General features: G+C 45.5%; 4 protein-coding genes across 4 annotated transcripts in view; 2 read left to right on the top strand and 2 right to left on the bottom strand.

Annotated features, from left to right (window-relative positions):
* The window catches only part of LOC125886788 (uncharacterized), a 49,077-nt gene that overhangs the window by 4,304 nt on the left and 23,668 nt on the right, over positions 1-21,105 (bottom strand). The gene's annotated exons all lie outside the window — the stretch shown is intronic.
* Positions 16,610-17,004, top strand: LOC125886814 (histone H2B 1/2-like). Its single transcript, XM_049573139.1, has one exon. It carries the CDS (start codon positions 16,622-16,624, stop codon positions 16,994-16,996), a length of 375 nt encoding a protein of 124 aa, XP_049429096.1. The 5' UTR covers positions 16,610-16,621; the 3' UTR covers positions 16,997-17,004.
* Positions 18,434-21,105, top strand: part of LOC125886791 (histone H3) — a 31,895-nt gene continuing 29,223 nt past the window's right edge. Inside the window, 1 exon segment of the mRNA XM_049573112.1 lies at positions 18,434-18,726. Coding sequence (XP_049429069.1) covers positions 18,434-18,726 — 293 coding nt within the window.
* LOC125886810 (histone H2B 1/2-like) lies at positions 19,967-20,817 on the bottom strand. Its single transcript, XM_049573136.1, has one exon. The coding sequence runs from the start codon at positions 20,800-20,802 to the stop codon at positions 20,428-20,430; it is 375 nt and encodes a 124-aa protein (XP_049429093.1). The 5' UTR covers positions 20,803-20,817; the 3' UTR covers positions 19,967-20,427.

Genomic DNA, 21,105 nt, shown 5'->3' with positions numbered 1-21,105 from the left:
CCTGGGTCTTAGAGGGCTGCCCGTATACTCATAGAATCTGGGGTTACAGTACGTAACCAACGTTCTATTTCGTATAGGCTTTGCCCTCTAAGAGCTGTCGCTATTAAAGGCGAAGCTGATGTGGTATATGCCCCACTGTGCCACCACAGTCCACAAGCACTTAAAACACACCAGTTCACAACCCATTAGTGCAGAGCACAATAAAAATACGAGGACATAAAACCATGCTGTATTTCCCCTCTGTTCTCGCCCTGAGTGAATGGTCAAGTGAAAAACATCACACTCATTCACCTGGCACACCTGCTGCTGTGGAGAGTGGGGACGATAATTACGCACTGTAAAAAGTCTCAGAGGCCGTTTACACGTTGCCGGCTATTTTCATAAACGGACATTTCACCGTCTCCGTTTACACTTACCCGTGTATATATACACAACAGCATGCCAAACCTGTAGGTGGCTGTGTAACGAGAAGCTCAAACCTCCCATGTATCCATTGTCACCATAGCAACATAGCTCGCACTTTTGACACAGGCGCAAATTACGGCGCATACTGTGACGTCGGCTGCCTATAACTCCGTTTATCTCCGTTTATTTCAGTTTACATGCAAACGCGCAACCGGAGTTTTCCAAAATCTCCACTCTGGCCGGAGTTTTTAGAAAGACTCGTTTTCAGAGGAGAAATCTCCGTTTGCGTGTAAACGAAGGGCACAAACGCAGGAAGATGTCTCCGTTTATCAAAATCACCGTGTACGCGTAAACGGCCTCTCAAACGCGAGCAAGGCAGGTGATGAGAGGGCGAAACGGCTCACAAATCCATGATGACGTGAGTGGAGGAGGGTACACATGGCGCGCGCAGTTGCATACAAAGAACGCATACAAGCGCATTTAACACACAGCGAACTCAGGTTGGGAGAACAGGCAGGGACGACCGCATTGTGGCAGTCCCAGAGGCTCGTACAAATAAGTTCAAAGAGAGATTGAACATATATGCCAGCTTGTAGCACATATAATGTCTCTCTACCAGATGACTGTGTGTGCGTAACGCGCTCAGAGCTGACAGTGTGTCACTGAACATTGAGCACGTTCAACACAGAGAGGACTCAGACATGTCACGTAAGTAGAACCGAATAAAAGGACATGGTGAAGCCCATGATGCTGCCGCACAAACATCTGCCACTGCCATCCCTCTGAGGAGAGCTGTGGAGGAGGACAAAAACGTAGAGTGCGCTCGAATACCCGGCGGGGGATCCACTCCCGCTGCAGCATATGCCTGTGTGATAGCGTCACACAGCCAGTGGGCTAAGCGCTGTTTCGTGAGGGCTTTTCCTTGTGAATGCTCTCTGTAATGAACAAACAGCTGTTGTGTCTGTCTGAGGCTCGCTGTGCGCGTCACGTAATGAGACAGAGCGCGCACCGGGCAGAGTCGGTGTGACGTTTCCTTTCTCTCACTCCTGTGGGGAGGAGGGAAGAAACCTTCCAATGAAATAACTCTCGTCCTAAAAGAGCTGGTTATGATTTTAGGCATGAATGAGGGATTCGGTCTCATTCGCTCCCGTCATCTCTAATAACGAGACAAGACGGGGAGACTGAGAGCGCACATAAATCACTCACTCTCTTAGCCGAAGTCGGGGCTAAGAGAAGCGCGGTCTTCAATGACGGTAGTCTGAGAGAGATTTGTGGCAGAGGCTCGAAGGGAGGTTCTCCCAAAGCGCGGAGCACCAGAGGCAAATCCCACTGTGGTGCCAGAGGGCGCGTGACAGGTCTCTGACGTCTGACTCCCTTCAAAAAGCGCTTAACCAGCGGTTGCGCAAAAACGAATCTCTCTCCATAGCCTTCATGACAGGATGAAATGGTGGCAGCATATGTTTTAACTGTAGATAGAGCCAAATTTCTATCTACTAGCAACTGGAGAAAGGTTAACACCTGTGGCAGAGGGCACGATGTGGGATCAAAACCCCTCTCCAGCGTTGAAAAACGGACCATTTCGCTGCATAACAGGCCGTAGTAGAAGGGGCCCTTGCCCCCTGGATAGTGCGTACCACTGCAGGGGGTAAACCTAGTCTCTCCAGGCGTTCCCATTCAGGGGCCAGGCCCATAAACGCTGACCTATCACCGGGAACTGCAGGATTGCGCCGTCCAGCTACGGCCACGGGAGTCGCCATGGCTTCCCTGATAGCAGCTGTATCACGGTCGGAAACCATGATGCGCTCGTGCGTTCCGGGGCCACCAGAATGGTTGTTAAGCTCTCCTCCTGAATGCGCGCTAAAAGGGAATCAGGGAGACCGGGGGAAAGCGTAAAGAAGAGCTTTGGGCCACGGTTGGTGAGAGAAGGCATCCACCCCCAGCAGAGGGTCGTCTCGTGCGCTCATGGAGAACCATAGCGCGTACTGTGCGTCTTCCCGTGAGGCAAACAGATCCAACTCTGCTCTCCCGAACCTGTTCCACAGCATCTGAGTGAGCATGGGATTCAACTTCCACTCGTTTTAGGAGGGACCTCCGCGTGACATCAGGTCCGGGCTCGCATCTGTTTGCCTGGAATGTAAACTGCTCTGACGGAGCGCAGGTTCGTGTGACACCACAGCAGGAGGCTTCTGGCTATTTCCAGCAGCTGAGCTGAGCGAACGCCGCCCTGGCGATTTATATACGCCGCTGCTGTCATGTTGTCTGTTCTCGCCACTACATGTTTGTCTTTCAACAGTGGAACAAAGTGTTTCAGCACTTCAACACTGGACAGCTCCAGGCAGTTTATGTGGAGGGATGGTGGCTCTGGCCATTTCCCTCCTACCACATGAGACTGACACATTCCTCCCCACCCGAAGAGAGATGCGTCCGTGAACACTGAGATGTGTGACGTAGCTCTCCCGAGGGGAACCCCTGCTGACAGAACGCGAGGGGTTTTCCAATGTGTCAGGGAGGGAGGAACAGTTATCATGCGTCTTTTGTGACGTATCGGGTCGAGGCAAAGACAGCTGAACTACCTCTGAATTTTTCTCATGTGAAGGAGACCCAGAGGGACCACCACATGACTGGCTGACATCATGCCCAGCAGGCGCATCACAGACAGAGCCGTTACCACCTTGCGAGGTGCGATGCCTGACAGGAGAGAGCTGAGTGTTTTTAACCTGGCTGGAGACAGTTTCGCTCTTATGATGGAGGAATCCAGATGCACTCCCAGGTAAATTATCGACTGGGAGGGGAGGGGAGAGCACTTCTGCCAGTTTATGGCAAAACCCAGCAAACACAGATGTTTGACGAGCTCCGCTGTGTGGAGCGCTGCGTTCTCCCTGGATGATGCCATCACCATCAGGTCGTCCAGGTAAAATAAAACCCTGATGCCTCTGCTGCGTAATGGCTCCAGGGCTGTTTCCACGCGCATTTGGAGAAAGTGCGAGGAGCCAGAGAATAACCGAAAGGCAGCCGGTTGTACTGATACTGAACTCAGGAGAAATGCAGGAATTTCCTGTGCGGGGCGCCTCTGTCTGGGGCGTGCATCCCGGCGATCACGCCTGGAGCCCTGAGATCGCTGAGGGCGCGGCGCTGCTCTGCTCCACGAGATGTGTCTCCTCACTCTGTCCGCTTCCTCAGAGGCATTCTGCAGGTGGGTGGTGGCGCTCTGGAGGAACAAACAGCCCATCAGCTCCGATGGGCTGGTTGGGCCACCCAGAAGCTCCCCTCTGATCCGTGCCGGGAGCTGTGACATGTGGAGCCACATGTTTCGCTGCAGCATCATCTGCCACGCCATGATTCGAGCCTGTGCCACCGTCGTTGCCGTGGAGAGGGTCAAAATGGCAGACATGGCCTTCCCGATCTCTGTCGCTATCTCGGGAGGGAGCGCGCCGGGCCGCATAGCCACGGCGGAGACAGCAGAGGAGAGCAGAGCGACGTTATTCACCGCCGCAGCCGACTGTGAAGCACACTGTTGCGCACGGTCGGTGAGGCGGGCGGTAACCTGGTCCCTGGGAGAAGGTGGCGAATAAAGTGGCCTTCGGCAGCAAAATGGTGGCCAGGCTCTCCTCCAGCTGTGTGACGGCGGGGAAACCATGCTCCGTGTCTCCGTTCACCCTGGTGATGGGGTCATATCGAGCCACCGGCACTTTAAGTTTTCCGGGCTCGGAAAAAGCAGCGTCGGAGCTCCGTGACGCGAGGCCACACAGAGAAATGCTTCGGCGCCGGCTCCGGTGCGTAGATGTCACCTCCCAGAACGCTGTGAACAGGCGCAGGTGGATCGGCTGGCACAGGAACACTCTTTAGATCAGCCGCCCACTTGATAGTGCCTGGAAGATCCTGGAGGAGCGCCTTGGCGGGAAGATGGCCGGCAGGCTGCGGAGAGGTGGGAGATGGCCACGCGAGCGAAACGGGTATGGCTGCAGACTGGAGCCTCTCGTCTTATGCCTCTCGTCTTACGGCTCTCGTGTCATGACTTTGGCGTGTGCAACAGCAAGTCTACAGGGTCAAAAAAATGCAAATTCGCGATTTCTTGCCACCAATAAATCAAACCGAGAGGAGAAGAAGATGAAGAAGCGGCGTTACAGGAAAATACCCAAAGAGACCAGTTTTTTTTACTAACCATTTAAAAAAATAAAACGGTTAAACTCTTAACTTTACAATTTTAACCATCCGGATAGTTTGTAACGTTGCATTTTTTTTTTATTTTTTTTTTTAGCTAATACCTAACGTTATGTACTCTGTACAAAACTGCGCTCAGTGCAACTGCACATTTAAGAGCTGCATGCCAGGTATTCACACTGTGCTTTTAACAGAATTCAAATGTTCAAATGTTACTAGGTAAAATGACTTTGTGTCTGCAACAAAAAAACAAATCTTAACACCATGCACATGAATATGCTTTTGTTTTGTTATTGCTATACCCACAGGTTATGTTGGATGTGGGAAGTTGGGAGAGCTCCGGGGGATTCATTCTGAGGATCCCCACCCTGGATTTTGCAGCCAGTTCTGCCAGCTGCAGTCTGGATGTTTTGACTAAAGAAATAAAAAAAAGTTGCATTCTTTAAAAGACTTGTTTTATTTAAATATTTTATATATGTATTATATATTCCTTTCACACATCACAGGGAAATTGTTACGACAAGTGCTTATCCTGTAGTGTGAATGTGCGTGCATGTATGTGTGCATATGTGTGTGTCAACTAACATATGAACAGGACAAGCAGCAGTGCTAGGCAGATATCTACAGAGCCTGCAAGCTGAGACACACAATAACACTGAGGCAAGGCGAGGCAAGTTTATTTGTATAGCACATTTCAGACAAAATGCAACTCAAAGTGCTTTACATAAAAAAATAAAATGATTTTATGAAAGGACAACATGTAAAAGCAACACAAAGCAACAGTACATCGAAGAGGATTCAATAAAACAACTTTTCAACCAGGATTCCTAAAATACAATAGGAGAGGTCATGAGACGAGAGGCTCCAGGCTGCAGTCATACGTATGTTTAACACAGGAGAAGTCATGAGACGAGAGGCTCCAGGCTGCAGTCATATGTTTAAAACAACTTTTATACCAGAAAAATCTACCAGGATTCCTAAAATACATTAGAAAATACAATATTACGTTTAAGACAACTAGTGTCAGGCGCGAGCTTTACAAAATACAATATTATGTTTAAGACAACTATAGTGTCAGGCGCGAGCTTTTATTCTGAAATTTAGAAGCTCGGGGGGCGTGGCTTCTTTATCACCAGGCGAGAGGTCATGATACTAGAGCCATGAGACGGGAGGCTCCAGGCTACAGTCATGTTTAACACAGGAGAAGTCATGAGACGAGAGGCTCCAGGCTACAGTCATGTTTAACACAGGAGAGGTCATGAGACGAGAGGCTCCAGGCCGCAGTCATATGTTTAACACAGGAGAAGTCGTGAGACGAGAGGCTTCAAGCTGCAGTCATGTTTAACACAGGAGAAGTCATGAGACGAGAGGCTTCAGGCTAGAGTCATGTTTAACACAGGAGAAGTCGTGAGACAAGAGGCTTCAGGCTGCAGTCATGTTTAACACAGGAGAAGTCGTGAGACGAGAGGCTCCAGTGAAGCTAGCACTGTCAGCCCAGCTGTCGTCTCCGTCACCATCCGGCTGCAGCGCTGCGAAGGCATCCGCTCGTCTCTGTACCTCTTCCATGGGCAGGCGTGTGCAGAAGGCATGATTCTTCCATACTGCATGCAGACACTGAAGATGCAAACGCAATTCCTGAGTACATAATATGTCAAAGTTTGTATTCAACAGATAATCAATCTTTTGCTGTCTGAAAACTTCAAGGTAGCGAAATTAAGAAAGCACATAACATCAAGGTCTAAGGTGTGGGTTTGTTGTCATGCTGTTTACTTTTTTTTCCCCACAAAATGTGATTTTCTTTGTTTGTTTTTTTTTTAACAAGTTGAAAGGGTTTTTCAGACTTGATCAAGGGAGCAGGAAACTTAGGTGTGGTGGAAAAAGAGTCCAGCTTACTGATGAGGGGAATGAGCTCAGCAAGAGGAGAAAAAAGGGGAGTACTACTGACTGCCTGACCAACTGTTAGTGGGTCAGAGAGATCAGAGATCGGAGACCCAATGGCACTCAATGCTCATCATCATCATCACCATCATCATCATCATCATCATCACTTCATTCAACGTCAGTATTTATTACAAGTTCAGGACTGGTCTCACCTGAGAATGGAGGAGAAAATTTAGGAAGGAGCTGTTGCCAGGGATCAGCTGAACTGGGCCAGGACGAGGCTGCTGAGCTGCAGGCTTGAGACCTGCTCGCTGGCTGCTGGTCTGCTGGATCGAGCTGCTGCTGTGGTCGCTGGGTGGAAGATTGAGGTGCAGGCTTGGAGCTGGGCTGCAGCTTTGGAGATGGTGACTGGCTGTGGGACCGTCGCAGAGTTGCAGACCCAGAGCTGTGCTTCAGCTGCTGAGATGGTGGCTGGCTGTGAGTGCGCCAATGGTCCGCTGCCTTGGGGCCCTGTTGCTCCTGTCGATGCAGCTGTCAATCATATGGGCGCTGACCACCAGGGGGCTGCTGGTTCTGCTGCTGCTGCTGAGAAGGAGAGGGATGGAGCTGCTGCTGCTGCTGATGATCATCAGGGGGCTGGACCGTGGTTCCGGGCCGCTGGTGATTAGAGGGCAGGATGGTTGATCCAGGCTGCTGGTGCTGCTGACAAAGCTGCTGCTGCCGCTGCTTTTCGTCAGGGGGCTGCTCAGAGGAACCAGGCTGCTGCTTCTGAGATCTGACTTGGTTGGAATATGATCTTGGACAGGAGAAAAAGGTATGGCCGTTTACAAACGCCTTCCAGGGTGCATGATTTTGCTTTGTGGCCGAGATTGCCACATCTCCAGCACTTAACTGTTAAACACTGCTTCACCTGGTGGTCAGCCGAGCCACAGGTGAAGCAGGTGATGGTTTGTCCCGGGTAAATGATGCACCCGTTGTATGGGCCAAGAGAAATACTGTTGGGAAGTTGTTTGTACTGACCGTTAGAAGTTTTGTGCAGTTAAATTTTGTATCCTGCTGAGTGGAGGACTCCACCGTCCACTCTTTGCACTTAGGTTCTCCTTGTTTGGAGGTGTATACCTCCAGGAAACGTTTTAAAGGAGCCTCATGGAAAAGTATTAACTCGAAATCTCTTTTATTTGGCAGAGATATGAACGAGCATACATCCGTGACATTTATCCAGAAGGATTCAAACAGTAGTTTGGCACCAACATAATCACGTGTAGGAGGTTCACCATTGCCGACAAATCTCAACCAAGCCCAGTATTGTCCATGTCTGGAGGCAAATGGAGGCGTCTTGTCAAGAGGAGTCATGTTGACTCACTGCCCAGCCGGGAGTGAGGCACACAGAGAGGAAGAGACCGCTATCCACCGGTTTTTCCGTGGCCACTCAGTTTTCAGATGCTCTCTGAAGTTGGGACAAAGAGAAGTGTTCCCTCAGCAGCTGGAACCCTCCTCTATATATCTACGGAGCGCGGGCCGGTTCCTGCCAGACCAACCAGAAAAGAGGCTTCAGCAGAGCAGCAGAGGGCGGCCCAGCCTGAATTTTGGCGGACCTGTTGAAAGGATTTCCAGCCAATAAGCAGCGGAGTCTCAGGCAGTGCTGACCTCCGTAGGAGCCCCTCACCAATCAGGAGCAGGAGGTCTGAAGCAGCGTCACCATCTCACAGCCGCTCTCAGAGTTTAAGAGCAGCGCATCACGTCTTTCCTTGTCCATTTGTGCCTTTGTTGTAGTTCAGGCAAATATTCTTTTATCCATCTCTTCCAGAACACTTCTGCCATGAACTGAACTTGACGCCATCTCCTGCTGTAAGAATCATCTGGACTGAACACTCCAGGTGGTATGGAGGGTTTTGTTTTAAGAAGTAGGAGATGGTTTGGTGTCAAGGGTTCCAAATCCATGGGGTCGTTGGATGCTTTAGTGATTGGTCTATCATTAACGATAGCTTCTACCTCACAGAGTAAGGTGGCGAGTCCTTCGTCATCCAACGTTTGCTGGTGTAGGAGAGCGCTGAGAATTTGTCTGATAGTAGTGGTGAGATCCTGCAGGTGGGTTAAACAGCCAAGAGATGACTTTTTTCAGAGCAGCAGTTTGAATCTGAGAGTTGTCCAGAGTTTGAACAGCCTCCCGCAGTTCACGCTCTGCTCTGACAAGGTTGGTCCCATTATCCGACATCATGACTTTGACAGGGCCTCTTCTGGAGACAAATCTCCTGATTGCATTTATGCAGGAATCAGTATTGAGATTATGTGCAATCTCTATGTGAACTGCCCTGATATTGAGACATGTAAAGACGACTCCATATCGCTTGACAGTAGACCTTCCACGCTTTATGTCGAATGGACCAAAGAAGTCTACACCCACGTTGGTAAAAGGTGGTTCATCTGGAATGACCCTTTCCTTAGGTAAGTCAGCCATGAATTGCTCACCTCTCACAGCCCTCATCTTCTTGCAGATCACGCATTTGGAGATTATTTTTCGAATAGCTGAGATAGCTCCTGGTATCCAGAATTTTTGTCTCAAACGTGATAGAGTGTGACTTCTTCCACTGTGTCCAATATTCTCATGGATGTGTCTGATAATGAGCTGTGTCACATGGCTGTTCTTTGGCAATATGACAGGGTGTTTGGATTCTGATGGCATAGCAGACTTGCTTAATCTACCACTGACTCTTATCAGTCCATCCTGCAGAATTGGTGACAGCCTACGGAGATGGCTGCTTGTTTTCACTGTGTTTCCTTTCCTTAAAGCAGTCATCTCATCTGAAAAGTTTGTTTCCTGGCAGAACTGAATGATTGCTACTTCAGCTTCTTGCAGATCTTGCACAGAGAGAGCTTGTTTGTCCTGTTTGTCCTTTTTATTCCCAGGTAAATCCTTTTTCTTTGCAATTGCTGATTTTAGTGTAGCTTTGACACGAAGAATCCAGGCCACAGCTCTTTTAAGGCGGTGCCAGTCAGAATACCATGAGAGCATCCTATTGACAGTGTTTCCACTCTCTTCCACAACAGCAACGTTTGATGCAAGCACCTTCACCTCTGGATCTTCAGGAGTGAAAGTCAAATCTAAATCTGGTGTCTTAGGCCATTCAGATTCGGGTAGCTGAAGAAACTCTGGGCCTGAAATCCAGGTCACAGACTTTAAGAAGCTGGGCACAGAAACACCTCTTGAAGCACAGTCAGCAGAATTTAGGCTGCTGTTCACATACCTCCACTGAGAAACATTGGAAGCAGATCTAATAGTTGCGACTCGATTGGCGACAAAGGTGTTAAATCTAGAAGTCTCATTCCTTATGTATTTTAGCACTGATGTGCTGTCGGTCCAGAAGACTGATGGCACAAGAGGGACTTCGAGCTCTTCTTGTAACATCCGATCCATTCTTACTGCTACAGTAGCTGCTGTGAGCTCCATTCTTGGGATAGTTATAGGCTTTAGAGGAGCCACTCTAGCTTTGCCAATAACGAAAGCGCAGTGAACTTGCTGGTACTTATTTGACATCCTCAAGTAGGAGACGGTGCCATAGCCACTCTCGCTCGCATCAGCAAAATGATGAAACTGTGCTGAGTCAAGTTGTCCTAAACCATCAGGTTTGAGGCATCTCGTAACCTTGTAGTTTTCCAGCAAGCTCAAGTTTCTCAACCAGGTAGACCATTTTTGATGGAGACTTTCAGGAATCATCTCATCCCATCCAAGCTTCAAGCGGCAGAGCTCCTGCAAGATCTGTTTAGCAGGAAGGATGACCGGAGCCAGCATTCCAAGCGGGTCATAAATGGAACTAACCATCGATAAGATCCCACGCCGGGTAGGTGGCCTGTCTTGGAGCTGGATTTTGAATTTAAAGGAGTCTGTCTCAATGCACCATTGTACACCTAATGCTCTTTCGACAGGCAAGATGTCTTGGTCAAAATCCAGGTCTCTGACCTCCTTGGCTTGGTCCTCCTCGGCTATGGAGAGAATCAGCGCTCTGCTATTGCTGATCCACTTGTTCAACCTAAAGCCTCCTCTGGCGCACAAAGTGATCAGGCTTTGAGCAAGGGTCAGTGCTTCGTCTTCTCTCTACAGACTTGAGACAATCGTCTACATTGAAGTTTCTGAGCACTGTAGAGATGGTTTCTGAATTGAATTCTGCCAAGTTGTCTGTTGCACACTGCCGCAGAGCAAAGTTCGCACAACTTGGAGAAGATGTAGCTCCAAATATGTGTACAACCATTTTGTACTCCTCAAGCTCTTTGCTCCAATCTCCGTCGGGCCACCAGAGAAACCTTAGAAGGTCAGAGTCTTCCTCTGGGACTCTGACCTGATGAAACATCCCCTCGATATCAGCCATGAAGGCAACAGGTTTCTGGCGAAATCTAGTGAGCACACCGACAAGACTGTTGGTCAAGTCAGGACCTTGCAGCAGATGGTCGTTCAGACAGGTACCCTGATAGCTAGCACCACAATCGAATACCACCCTAAGCTTGTGTTTTTTTGGGTGGTACACTCCGTGGTGTGCTATGTACCAAATCTTCCTGCTCTGGCTTGTCTTAGCTTTGTCTTCAGGCGTTAATTTAACAGCAAAGCCTTTGTCCAGAATGTTCACCATGAACATTTTGTACTCTTCGCAGAACTTGCTGTTCTTTTCAAACTTCCTCTTCAAATTGAGTGTCCTCTGTTCAGCGACACAGCGATTGTTTGGAAATTCAGTGTCTCCTTTCCTTAACGGCAGTCCAATACTATAATGTCCATTTACCAACTTGATGGACTTGGAGACGCTTTCCATGAACATTCTGTCCTCCTGTGACATTTCAAGGCGCTCTTCATGCCGACGCTCTGGGAAGTCTTGTTCGATTTGCTGCTGCATCAATTCGTCTAGCTTGACAACAGAAATCCTGTAAGCCATAACAATCGGTTTTCCAGCCTTTGAGACACTGGTCTTTCGAAAAGGACCATTTACAGTCCAACCCAATGCAGTTTTAACAGCATATGGTCCATCTTTCTTGCTGCTAATGACTTTCCATGGCTCCAATGCCTTTGGAACATTGCTGCCAATCAGCAGACCAATATCTGCATCAATTTGAGGAAGCTTAACCTCCTTCAGATATGGCCATTGTTCCAGATCCTTTTCTGTAGGAATATTTTCCTTTTTCACAGGGATTTCCTTCTGCATGTAAGTATCAAGGAGACCAATGTATTCATTGCCGTCCAAGCTACATATCTCCAGATCAGACGCAGTAGCTGTCTTGACAACTTGCTCTTTGTTCATTGTGCGTAGAAGTATGTCAGTTTCCCTTCCAGTGAGTTGTAGCTATCTGAGAAGTGCCTTGGTACAAAAACAATCAGTGCTGCCTGGATCTAGAAAGGCATACGTCGTGATTTTTTTATTATTTCTTTTGTTTTTTACTTTCACAGGGACGATAGCCAGGACGGATTCAGATTCACCAGTATTACTTGATCCATGTTCTTTATTCTTTATTTCCACCAGACCACTTGTGATAGACTTTTCTTTATTGTCTTTGAGGGTTGTTATTGCTTCACTGTTGGTGATATGCAAAGTGGTGGGGTGCTTGAGTAAACACACTTGACAAGTTAGTCTTTGAGAACATCCTTTGCTCATATGCCCTACCTCTAGACATCCAAAGCACACCCCTTTCTTCTTCAGGAACTCCAGCTTTTCTTTGTGGGCTTTCTTATTAAGTTGGGAACAGGAGTTAAGTTTGTGAAACCCATTGCAAAATAAACAAAGCTTGCCAGATCTTTTAGTAGCAGATGGGACAAGGGGAACAATGCCCCCTGCTGTGGGCTCTGTGACTGGTGTCACACTGGTGACAAAACCACTCTTGCTCCTACTCTCCCTGCCAGATCTTGGCGGTTGTTGCACAGAGGAGCTTCCTCTTGTGGTTGGGGTAATGTCCTTTAAACTGCCAAATACTGGGTGAGATACTATTTGAGCCTGCTTATCCACAAACTGCACCAAATCTGCAAATCTAGCTCTTCTTCCACTCTGGTCTTGTAGCTCCCAAGCTTTGAATCTCCATTTTTCTTTTAGTTTGTAAGGAAGCTTTGAGATAATGGCTTTCATGTTGGCTGGATGATCCAATTCCTCCATATAGTCCACTTGTTTGTCAAATTAAAGTGGTTTCCCACAGCCTCAACTATATGTACACTCCAATGCCCCTTTAAATTAAAACAAAAAGGAAAGAAAAATACATTTTTATAACACCGATGTTTATTATCTCATCTTCTCTCCTCTCCCCGTTATTATGTCAGATGCCTCATATTGATCTTGTGACCCTTTGGAGGCCTCTAACTTAAGGTTGGAAATCACTGAACTCAACTATAATCTTTCAGAAGCAGGAGACTTTTCCCTAGTGATGGTGAAATCGAAGCTTGATGAAGCAGTGACCCATTTTAACGCAACAGCTGCGAAGCATTTCATACAGTCAGAAGAGCGACATCTGCTGGCTGTGTTTCAGAACTGCATCTAAGTGGAAGACCTGAAAAAGCCTCAGACTGCCTGTCAGATACTGCTGTGTACTTGTATTTAACAAATGTTTTAAAAACAGTGTATATCTACACTGAACAAAAATATAAACCGAACACTTTTGTTTTTGCTCCCATTTTTCATGAGCTGAACTCAAAGATCTAAAACATTTCTGCCTAAATCTGTGTTAGTGAGCACTTCTCCTTTGCCGAGATAATCCATCCCACCTCACAGGTGTGGCATATCAAAATGCTGATTAGACAGCATGATTATTGCACAGGTGTGCCTGAGACTGGCTATGTTTATATTTTTGTTCAGTGTATATAGCGTGAGGGAGCAGGGGAAAGTAATGTGCTGGTGCTATTTTGTATAATACACAAGTGTTATGTGATTTAGAAGTTAATGCTAGTGCTTCATTGCGGTAATATAGATGGGGTGCACTGGGAAACCAGGGAGAGGGAAAAAAAGCATTTCAACAGTGTGTGGTTTCAGTCTGCTGCTTTTGTGGCTGACAACCTCTCCAGCTTTGGAGAAGACCCGCTCACATGGCACAGATGTTGCTGGCATGGGGAGATACTTTTTGGCCATCTTGAAGAGGTTCGGGTATATTCTTCTTTCACGTGATGCCCAGTAAGTAAGTGGGTCTTCTCCTCTGGAGAGGTAAGGCTCAGACACATATCTTTGAACCTCCACTGTAGCATCTGCTGTTGCACTTTGAGATTGTTGTGTTTTACCTAAACAAAAAGAAAAGGGAAATTAGCAATCTTTCATAAAAAGAAAAAATATGCAAACAGTAAAAACAGGCCATAATACAAACCAACTCTGCTGTCCAAAAGATCCCACAAATTGTCCTTTGCTGAAGGCCCATGTTCTTCCTTGGCAGCTGACTGATAGAGCTGATAACATTTTATACATGTCAATAGAGGTGTATAGAATACACAATAATAATAATAACAATAATAATAATAATAACAATAATAATAATAAATGGTACACTACCTGTGATGTTGACGGCATTTCTCTCTCAGCCCTCACGGCCCCAGCACATTCTGCAGTCAATTTTGACATGGCCTCTTGTGCATGTGTTTCACTGCCAAAAGCTAATGTTTTAAATCGTGGGTCCAAGATGGTGGCTAAGGCCAGAACGCTAACATTTTCAATTTTGCATCATTTGACCAGCACATGCTGCAGTTGTTTTAAAAGGTGTTTGGTTTTTAATGGCTGATGCCTTTACAGCCAATTTGTGCTGTACCATTCTAATAAGTGGAATAACTCTGGAGACAGAAACATGCTTTTCGACTGACATCTCTGTGGAGGCTCCTTGGCATCCCTCAAATTTTCTGCTGTGTGGGACTGTGTGAAATGTCCCACACCAAGCAAAACACTCACTAGCTCCATGTTTTGATTAAAAAGTGGCAGGTGACCCCAAGATAGGCATCCATGTTCATGGAGGACCACATGTCTGCAGTTAAACCTACGGACTGTGCGTTTTCCAGTTCCTGTCTTGCCTTCTCTTTAGCCTCTTGGTACCTTTTCTCCACCATAGCTTGTCAGGCCTGGTGAGTAGGCAGGATGTAGGTTGGGTCCAGGATCTGTACAAATGCCCTGAAGCCTTTGTCCTCCACCACTTTAAATGGTTGAGTGTTAAGCGCAACTATATCAACCAGTGCCTCGTCCAGCTCAGCTTGCCGATCTTACAGTGATCACCGGTGAGTGAATCTGTGCAGGCCTGGCTCATCCAAAACGAGCCTATTTTCACCTGCCCTGCTTTATACGACAACAAGGCATGAGCTGCAGCCTGTCCCTCCAACATCACAGTTCCAGTTACTCTTCACATGTGTCATACTCCACAGCTGCCATGGGGTTAAACAGTGTGTCCCAGCCTTCTTTGAATAGCCTTGGGTTCTGTTCAGCTCGGCAAGATGGCTTAGTGATGTAGTCTTTGAGGTTGACTGGTGGACGCCTTTGTTGCTGCACTATACTGCTTCAGGATGGTGTTAGTTTTAGCCTGGCTCCTGAATGGTCGGTCTGCGTCACTGCTCCAGACTTCTGGTGAGAGTCAGCCATGGGCAGACCAGGGGCCTGCATAGTGGCTTGGTTAAAGTTGTTCCCATCATCAAAGACTTAATTTATAACTCTGGCTGGAAGGATCATTTAGTTGAGGAGCAGCAGCTGATCTGACTTAACTGATATGAGTGAGGATGGAGAAGCAGTCAGCAGACTGAATTTAAAGCAGTTATTTCCTTCAGACAGGGTAGTTGGATGTTGAGGAGTTTTGACTTTCAGCACACAATGGATGAACTCAGTCAGCATACTTGATGCACCTGTGTCAGATGCTCAGTTAGCACACCCGTGGCTGCTTCCAGGGAGTGTGCTCCTCTCTGCTCCTCAATCCAGCTGTCATGTGACCTCCTCTTCAACAACTCTGGTTGTGAAGGACTGAGACAGGTTTGCAGTCTTGTAGATTTAGGCAAGAAAAAGTTGATTTTAAACTCCACACTGATTTTCACATCCTGTGTTTTCAGCCACATTGTGTCACAGAGGTTTTCAGACAAGATGTTGTCTTTGACCTTTTGTTATCTGGACACACTCTACATTAGACACACGTTTACATGCTTCCAAGCTCATTTTGAATATTCATCAGTTGTTTAGTAAACATCTTCTGTGACTGAGCCATTTCAGTTTCTATAAAGATGTTTAAATGTTGATAGAAAGTCACAAAGTTTATATTATTATTATTATTATTATTTTTTCAATGTAAGGAACCAAATCTAAGGTTCTGATCCTCTTTGATAATGAACATATGTGTTTATATGTGGGCCAGGGGTTATGTTGGGTCTCAGTGAAATAAAACCATAAATAAAATCACTATTTAAGGCCTGCAGGTGTTAAGTGAGCATTTGGCAAATTAAACTTTTTGCACAAAAACAGCTCAGATGCAGGTGACCTAGTGTAAAGGGATTCTTTAATATTCCCTCCACTTAAGTTTTAAGATGCTCAAAATCACCCTCCAACAGCTCAGCAAAAGACGTCACTGAATTCTTGAATGGGCCTAGAGACCAGAGTTTGTGTATGACAATGTTTGCTAACATGGCATCAGTATTTGACTGAGGAAGGGTCATAATGTCCTGGGCGTGTGTTTCCTCAGCTCTCTTTAGCCTTAGGAAGGGCATCGTCACACCTTGATGGTTGGTGTTGAAAAGCACGAAGCTGCTCTAATTTTTAATCAGGAGTCAGTACCCACACCCTGCACAAGAGGTGACCTGAATTACCCTCCAGTCAACTCCGGGGAGCTGTGACATTTGGCCAGAATGAACAGAGAAATGGTTTTAATAGCAGGACCAAACAATAGAGGACTGCTACACTCTCCCCCCATATGATTAACACTGTGTCAGTGAATATAGTGGAAAACGTCAGTGAATGTAGTGAAATCGTAACATAATATTATACTATATCAAACCCAACAGTAACTGCTTTTTTTCTCTCTTTTTAAATAACTGTATTTTCTTTCGTCTTCCTCCCCCCAACCACCCGCTGTATTGCTCCCCAGCCTCAGAAGCTGACCAATCCTGTGCGAGCAACAGCACAGTGGCATTTGCATCAGGTGGATACAAATATGCCGTTCTGCAGTAAGAGACTTCATACGTTTGAGAAAAAGCGTACCCGTCCTGATCATGCCTGAAACCACCGTGAAAGCGCCCAAGAAGGGCTCAAAGAAAGCCGTGTCTAAGAGCGTCAGCAAGAGCGGCAAGAAGAAGAGAAGGACCAGGAAGGAGAGCTACGCCATCTACGTGTACAAGGTGCTGAAGCAGGTCCACCCCGACACCGGCATCTCGTCCAAGGCTATGGGCATCATGAACTCGTTTGTGAGCGACATCTTTGAGCGCATCGCCGGTGAGGCCTCCCGTCTGGCTCACTACAACAAGCGCTCCACCATCACTTCCAGGGAGATCCAGACCGCCGTCCGCCTGCTGCTGCCCGGTGAGCTGGCCAAGCATGCCGTGTCTGAGGGCACCAAGGCCGTCACCAAGTACACCAGCTCCAAGTAAACAGTCTTGCTGCCTCTGAGACTAAACCAACGGCTCTTGTAAGAGCCACCCACTTTATCTGAAGATCAGTTCCCTTTATTTGTGTATGTATGTAAATAATTTCTATTTAAATATATTAATACTATTGTTTAAATTTCTTATAGTTCACTTATCTATCTTCTCTTGCAAGGAGTACCTGTAACAAATAAATTCCCCTCAGATCAATAAAGTATTTCTGATTCAGGATGTATTGACTTATGTATGGCCAACTATACACACGTACTAAATGTGAATTTTAATCTAACACATCTTTTCTCTAATCCAGATAAATTTACTCTTCGGAAGAATCAGAAGTAAGCTACAGTAAGGAGTTCATGTTCTTTATATGTAACTATTTACATGTGGTGTATTGACAGATTGTAGTGTTTATTATGTGAACATATTACTTTTAGGTTTTGTTGAGTCATTTAGTGATAGGTCCTATTTTCTACACTTAAAATTTCACTGTCAACAAATGTATCCTTCATAAATGGTTCCAAAGAGAAACAGTGAACAGTTTGTCTATACAGTTTTTCCAGTATCTTTCAGAGAATTCATTTCTTTGACTCATGCTTTTCTCAGTGTTTTAACTCAATTTATGAAAAACCATCTGAGATATTAGATTAATATAACATGGCCTTTACTGATGTTTGATGGAATTAAGCTAACAGATATAAAGTGTAATAAGAATATTCACTGAGTGTTTTTTTTTTTTTTCCAAAGAATGCATGAAACTGCACCAAGAGACAAGTTTTTCTTCTGAGGTCTAAAATAAAGAAGAAACTGGAGAATACCTCGGCTGTCACCATATTACATCTTAAACATTTTAACCCTAACCTTGGGGATATTTATTATGAAAATCCAGATAAAAGGGCTCCTGAATATCAAATTAATTTTTATATATTAAATGATTTTTTTTAATAATAATTTAATTCAATGAATGTTAGTGAATTTTTGCCTGTTCTAATAGAATCCAAGGTTCTTCTCAAGTCACTCAGGATTCTTTTTGTTTCCTAAAAAACAAAGCTTTTGGGAAATTGTGCAATTGTTCTTGCAATTGTCTTAACTTACTGTTATTTATACATGCTCAATATACTTATGCAACACTGTTAAACTTTTACCTTTTTTAAAAATATAATTTGACATGTGCTGTTATTAACTACCTAATGTTTTGTACATATTGTTTCCCTCACAACAAGACATTTAATAAAAAACAGGCGGTTTATAGATGAGTGATTCACAGTAGAATAATAATTTCCCGCCTCGACTGTGAAGGTGAAGGGCTGTCCTAGTTTCTATTGTTAGAACAAATGTCTCCGCCCAGCAGAGCTCAACTACGTCCGCAGCAAGGCTTTAAATATCCACGTTCACAGCTTCTAAGCTCCAGTTTTACATCGGAAAAACCTAGACTCTGAGAGAATGAGTGGTCGCGGCAAGGGAGGAAAAGGACTCGGTAAAGGAGGCGCCAAGCGTCACCGCAAAGTTCTCCGTGATAACATCCAGGGAATCACCAAACCCGCTATCCGCCGTCTGGCTCGCCGTGGTGGAGTGAAGCGTATCTCTGGTCTGATCTACGAGGAGACCCGCGGTGTGTTGAAGGTGTTCCTGGAGAACGTGATCCGTGATGCCGTCACCTACACCGAGCACGCCAAGAGGAAGACTGTGACCGCCATGGATGTGGTGTATGCTCTGAAGAGGCAGGGTCGCACTCTGTACGGCTTCGGAGGTTAAATCATTGACTGTTCATTGCTGGAAACCAAAGGTCCTTTTAAGGGCCACCCATATCCTCTCAAGAGCTCGTGTCTGATTATATTACCGTGTTACAATATTAGTTTAGTCATCGCAATATCGAACATAAATAAAACACAGATTAACAATAACAGGTGTTTGTTGAAGACAGGACCAGGCTGTTCGTCGGGTAGGTTATATGTCCCGAGGTTCAGTAAATTAAATTGATCCTCCTGAGTACCAACCTGTTTCATCTTCTTCATGGCATTTTGTTTAATTCTTATTTAGATTACTTATATTGCATCAAAGGACTACATGGTTGTGCTGGAACAACTGTACATACTATAACGGTAACACTGTTTTAGCATGTAAGGGAGTCTGCTCTCTAGAGGAACACATGGGTGGCCCTTTGATTTTTCAATAACGAACACTCTGAAGCCGTACAGAATGCAGCCCTGCCTCTTCAGAGCATACACCACATCCATGGCGGTCACAGTCGTCCTCATATCCAACAATAGAAACTAGGACGCTGATGAACCCTTCACCTTCACAATAGAGGTGGGAAATAACTATTCCACTGTGAATTACTCATCTATAAACTGCCTTTTTTAAAATTAAAATGTCTTTTTTTGTCTCTTTTTTATGAGAAAAACAACGTGTAGGCTACAAAACATCAGGTAGTTAATAACAGCACCTGTCAAAAATATAAAACCAAATATGTATGACATGAGTGTATTCACAATGCATGAATAACAGTATTGTATAAAACAAACAACAACAAAAGAAACAAAAAGAGGATTCAAGCTCACAGAGAAAAGTGTATCCACTCAGAGGATTTGGAGGAAAAATTGCACAACTTTCCAAAAGCTTGGTATTCTTTTTGTTTCCTAACCAGCTGGGTGATGTAAGAGGAGCCTTGAATTCTGTGAGAAAAGGTAAAAATTCAGGGGGTGACTTTGATCATCTCCGCTTAAATGAATAAAAAGTTTAACATTTTGAATAACAACATTAATTAGATATTGAAGAATACTTTTATCTGGATCATCATAATAACAAATAATATCCCTGAGGTTAAAGGAGTAACTGAATTAGTTTTCAAAGAAGTAAGATTCCACATCGCTCCAAAATCTTTGGGATATTTCACATTGGAGTAAAAACAAACAACCAAACATAAAAGATTGGACTTTATTAACACACTTTATTAACAAATTTAACAAAGTCGTCTATATCTCACATACCTGACAACCACCAACAGTTTCTGATGTACAAATGTACAAAACTACAGTTATTTTAACAAACTCAAATTCTCCAGAAAGTGAGATGTTAACTGTTAGAAAACCAAAGTATAATCAGGAGGAAAACAGATTGTGTCGTGTGTGATTTGCGAGAGGTGGATGAGGGCTGAACTTCATTAGATAAGTCAACAAAACCCTGAAAGGATGAGTGTTTAATGTTTAATTAAGCTTTGGATTTCTCTCCCTGTAACAATATAGAATTGAGTACTTGAGAGATCTTCCAGTGAAACAGAACAAGTACTTACTCAATATTGTTTGGATATTGATTTAATCTCAAAATGTTTAAAGACAAATCTATCAAATACGAGTAAACATTTTGGAAAAGTCTTCAGATAAAGTGGGTGGTTCTTAAAAGAGCCGTTGGTTTAGTTTCAGAGGCAGCAGGACTGTTTACTTGGAGCTGGTGTACTTGGTGACGGCCTTGGTGCCCTCAGACACGGCGTGCTTGGCCAGCTCACCGGGCAGCAGCAGGCGGACGGCGGTCTGGATCTCCCTGGAAGTGATGGTGGAGCGCTTGTTGTAGTGAGCCAGACGGGAGGCCTCACCGGCGATGCGCTCAAAGATGTCGCTCACAAACGAGTTCATGATGCCCATGGCCTTGGACGAGATGCCGGTGTCGGGGTGGACCTGCTTCAGCACCTTGTACACGTAGATGGCGTAGCTCTCCTTCCTGGTCCTTCTCTTCTTCTTGCCGCTCTTGCTGACGCTCTTAGACACGGCTTTCTTTGAGCCCTTCTTGGGCGCTTTCACGGTGGTTTCAGGCATGATCTGAACAATAAATTTCTCCAGTAACGCATGGCGCCACCGTCCGCCGGGGGGGTCATTTTATATCCACCTGATGCAAATGTTACTGTGCCATTGCTCACACACGATTGGTCAGATTCCGAAACAATAGAGTGGGTAGATGAGGGGGAGAAAGAAGAAAGAAAATCCTGTTATTTAAAAAGTTAAAAGAAATAGTCGGTGTTGGGTTAAACATAAAATTATTAAGCTATTTCAATAATAAATGATATATGGGTGATTCTTTAATTAAGGGACTTTTTCTCTCCCCAGGGTATAGATTTTCAA

The sequence above is a fragment of the Epinephelus fuscoguttatus genome, linkage group LG4 (assembly GCF_011397635.1).
Source record: "Epinephelus fuscoguttatus linkage group LG4, E.fuscoguttatus.final_Chr_v1".
Taxonomy (NCBI): Eukaryota; Metazoa; Chordata; class Actinopteri; order Perciformes; family Serranidae; genus Epinephelus; species Epinephelus fuscoguttatus.
Note: the sequence above shows the minus strand (reverse complement) of the source record. Positions and strands in the feature narration are given on the sequence as shown.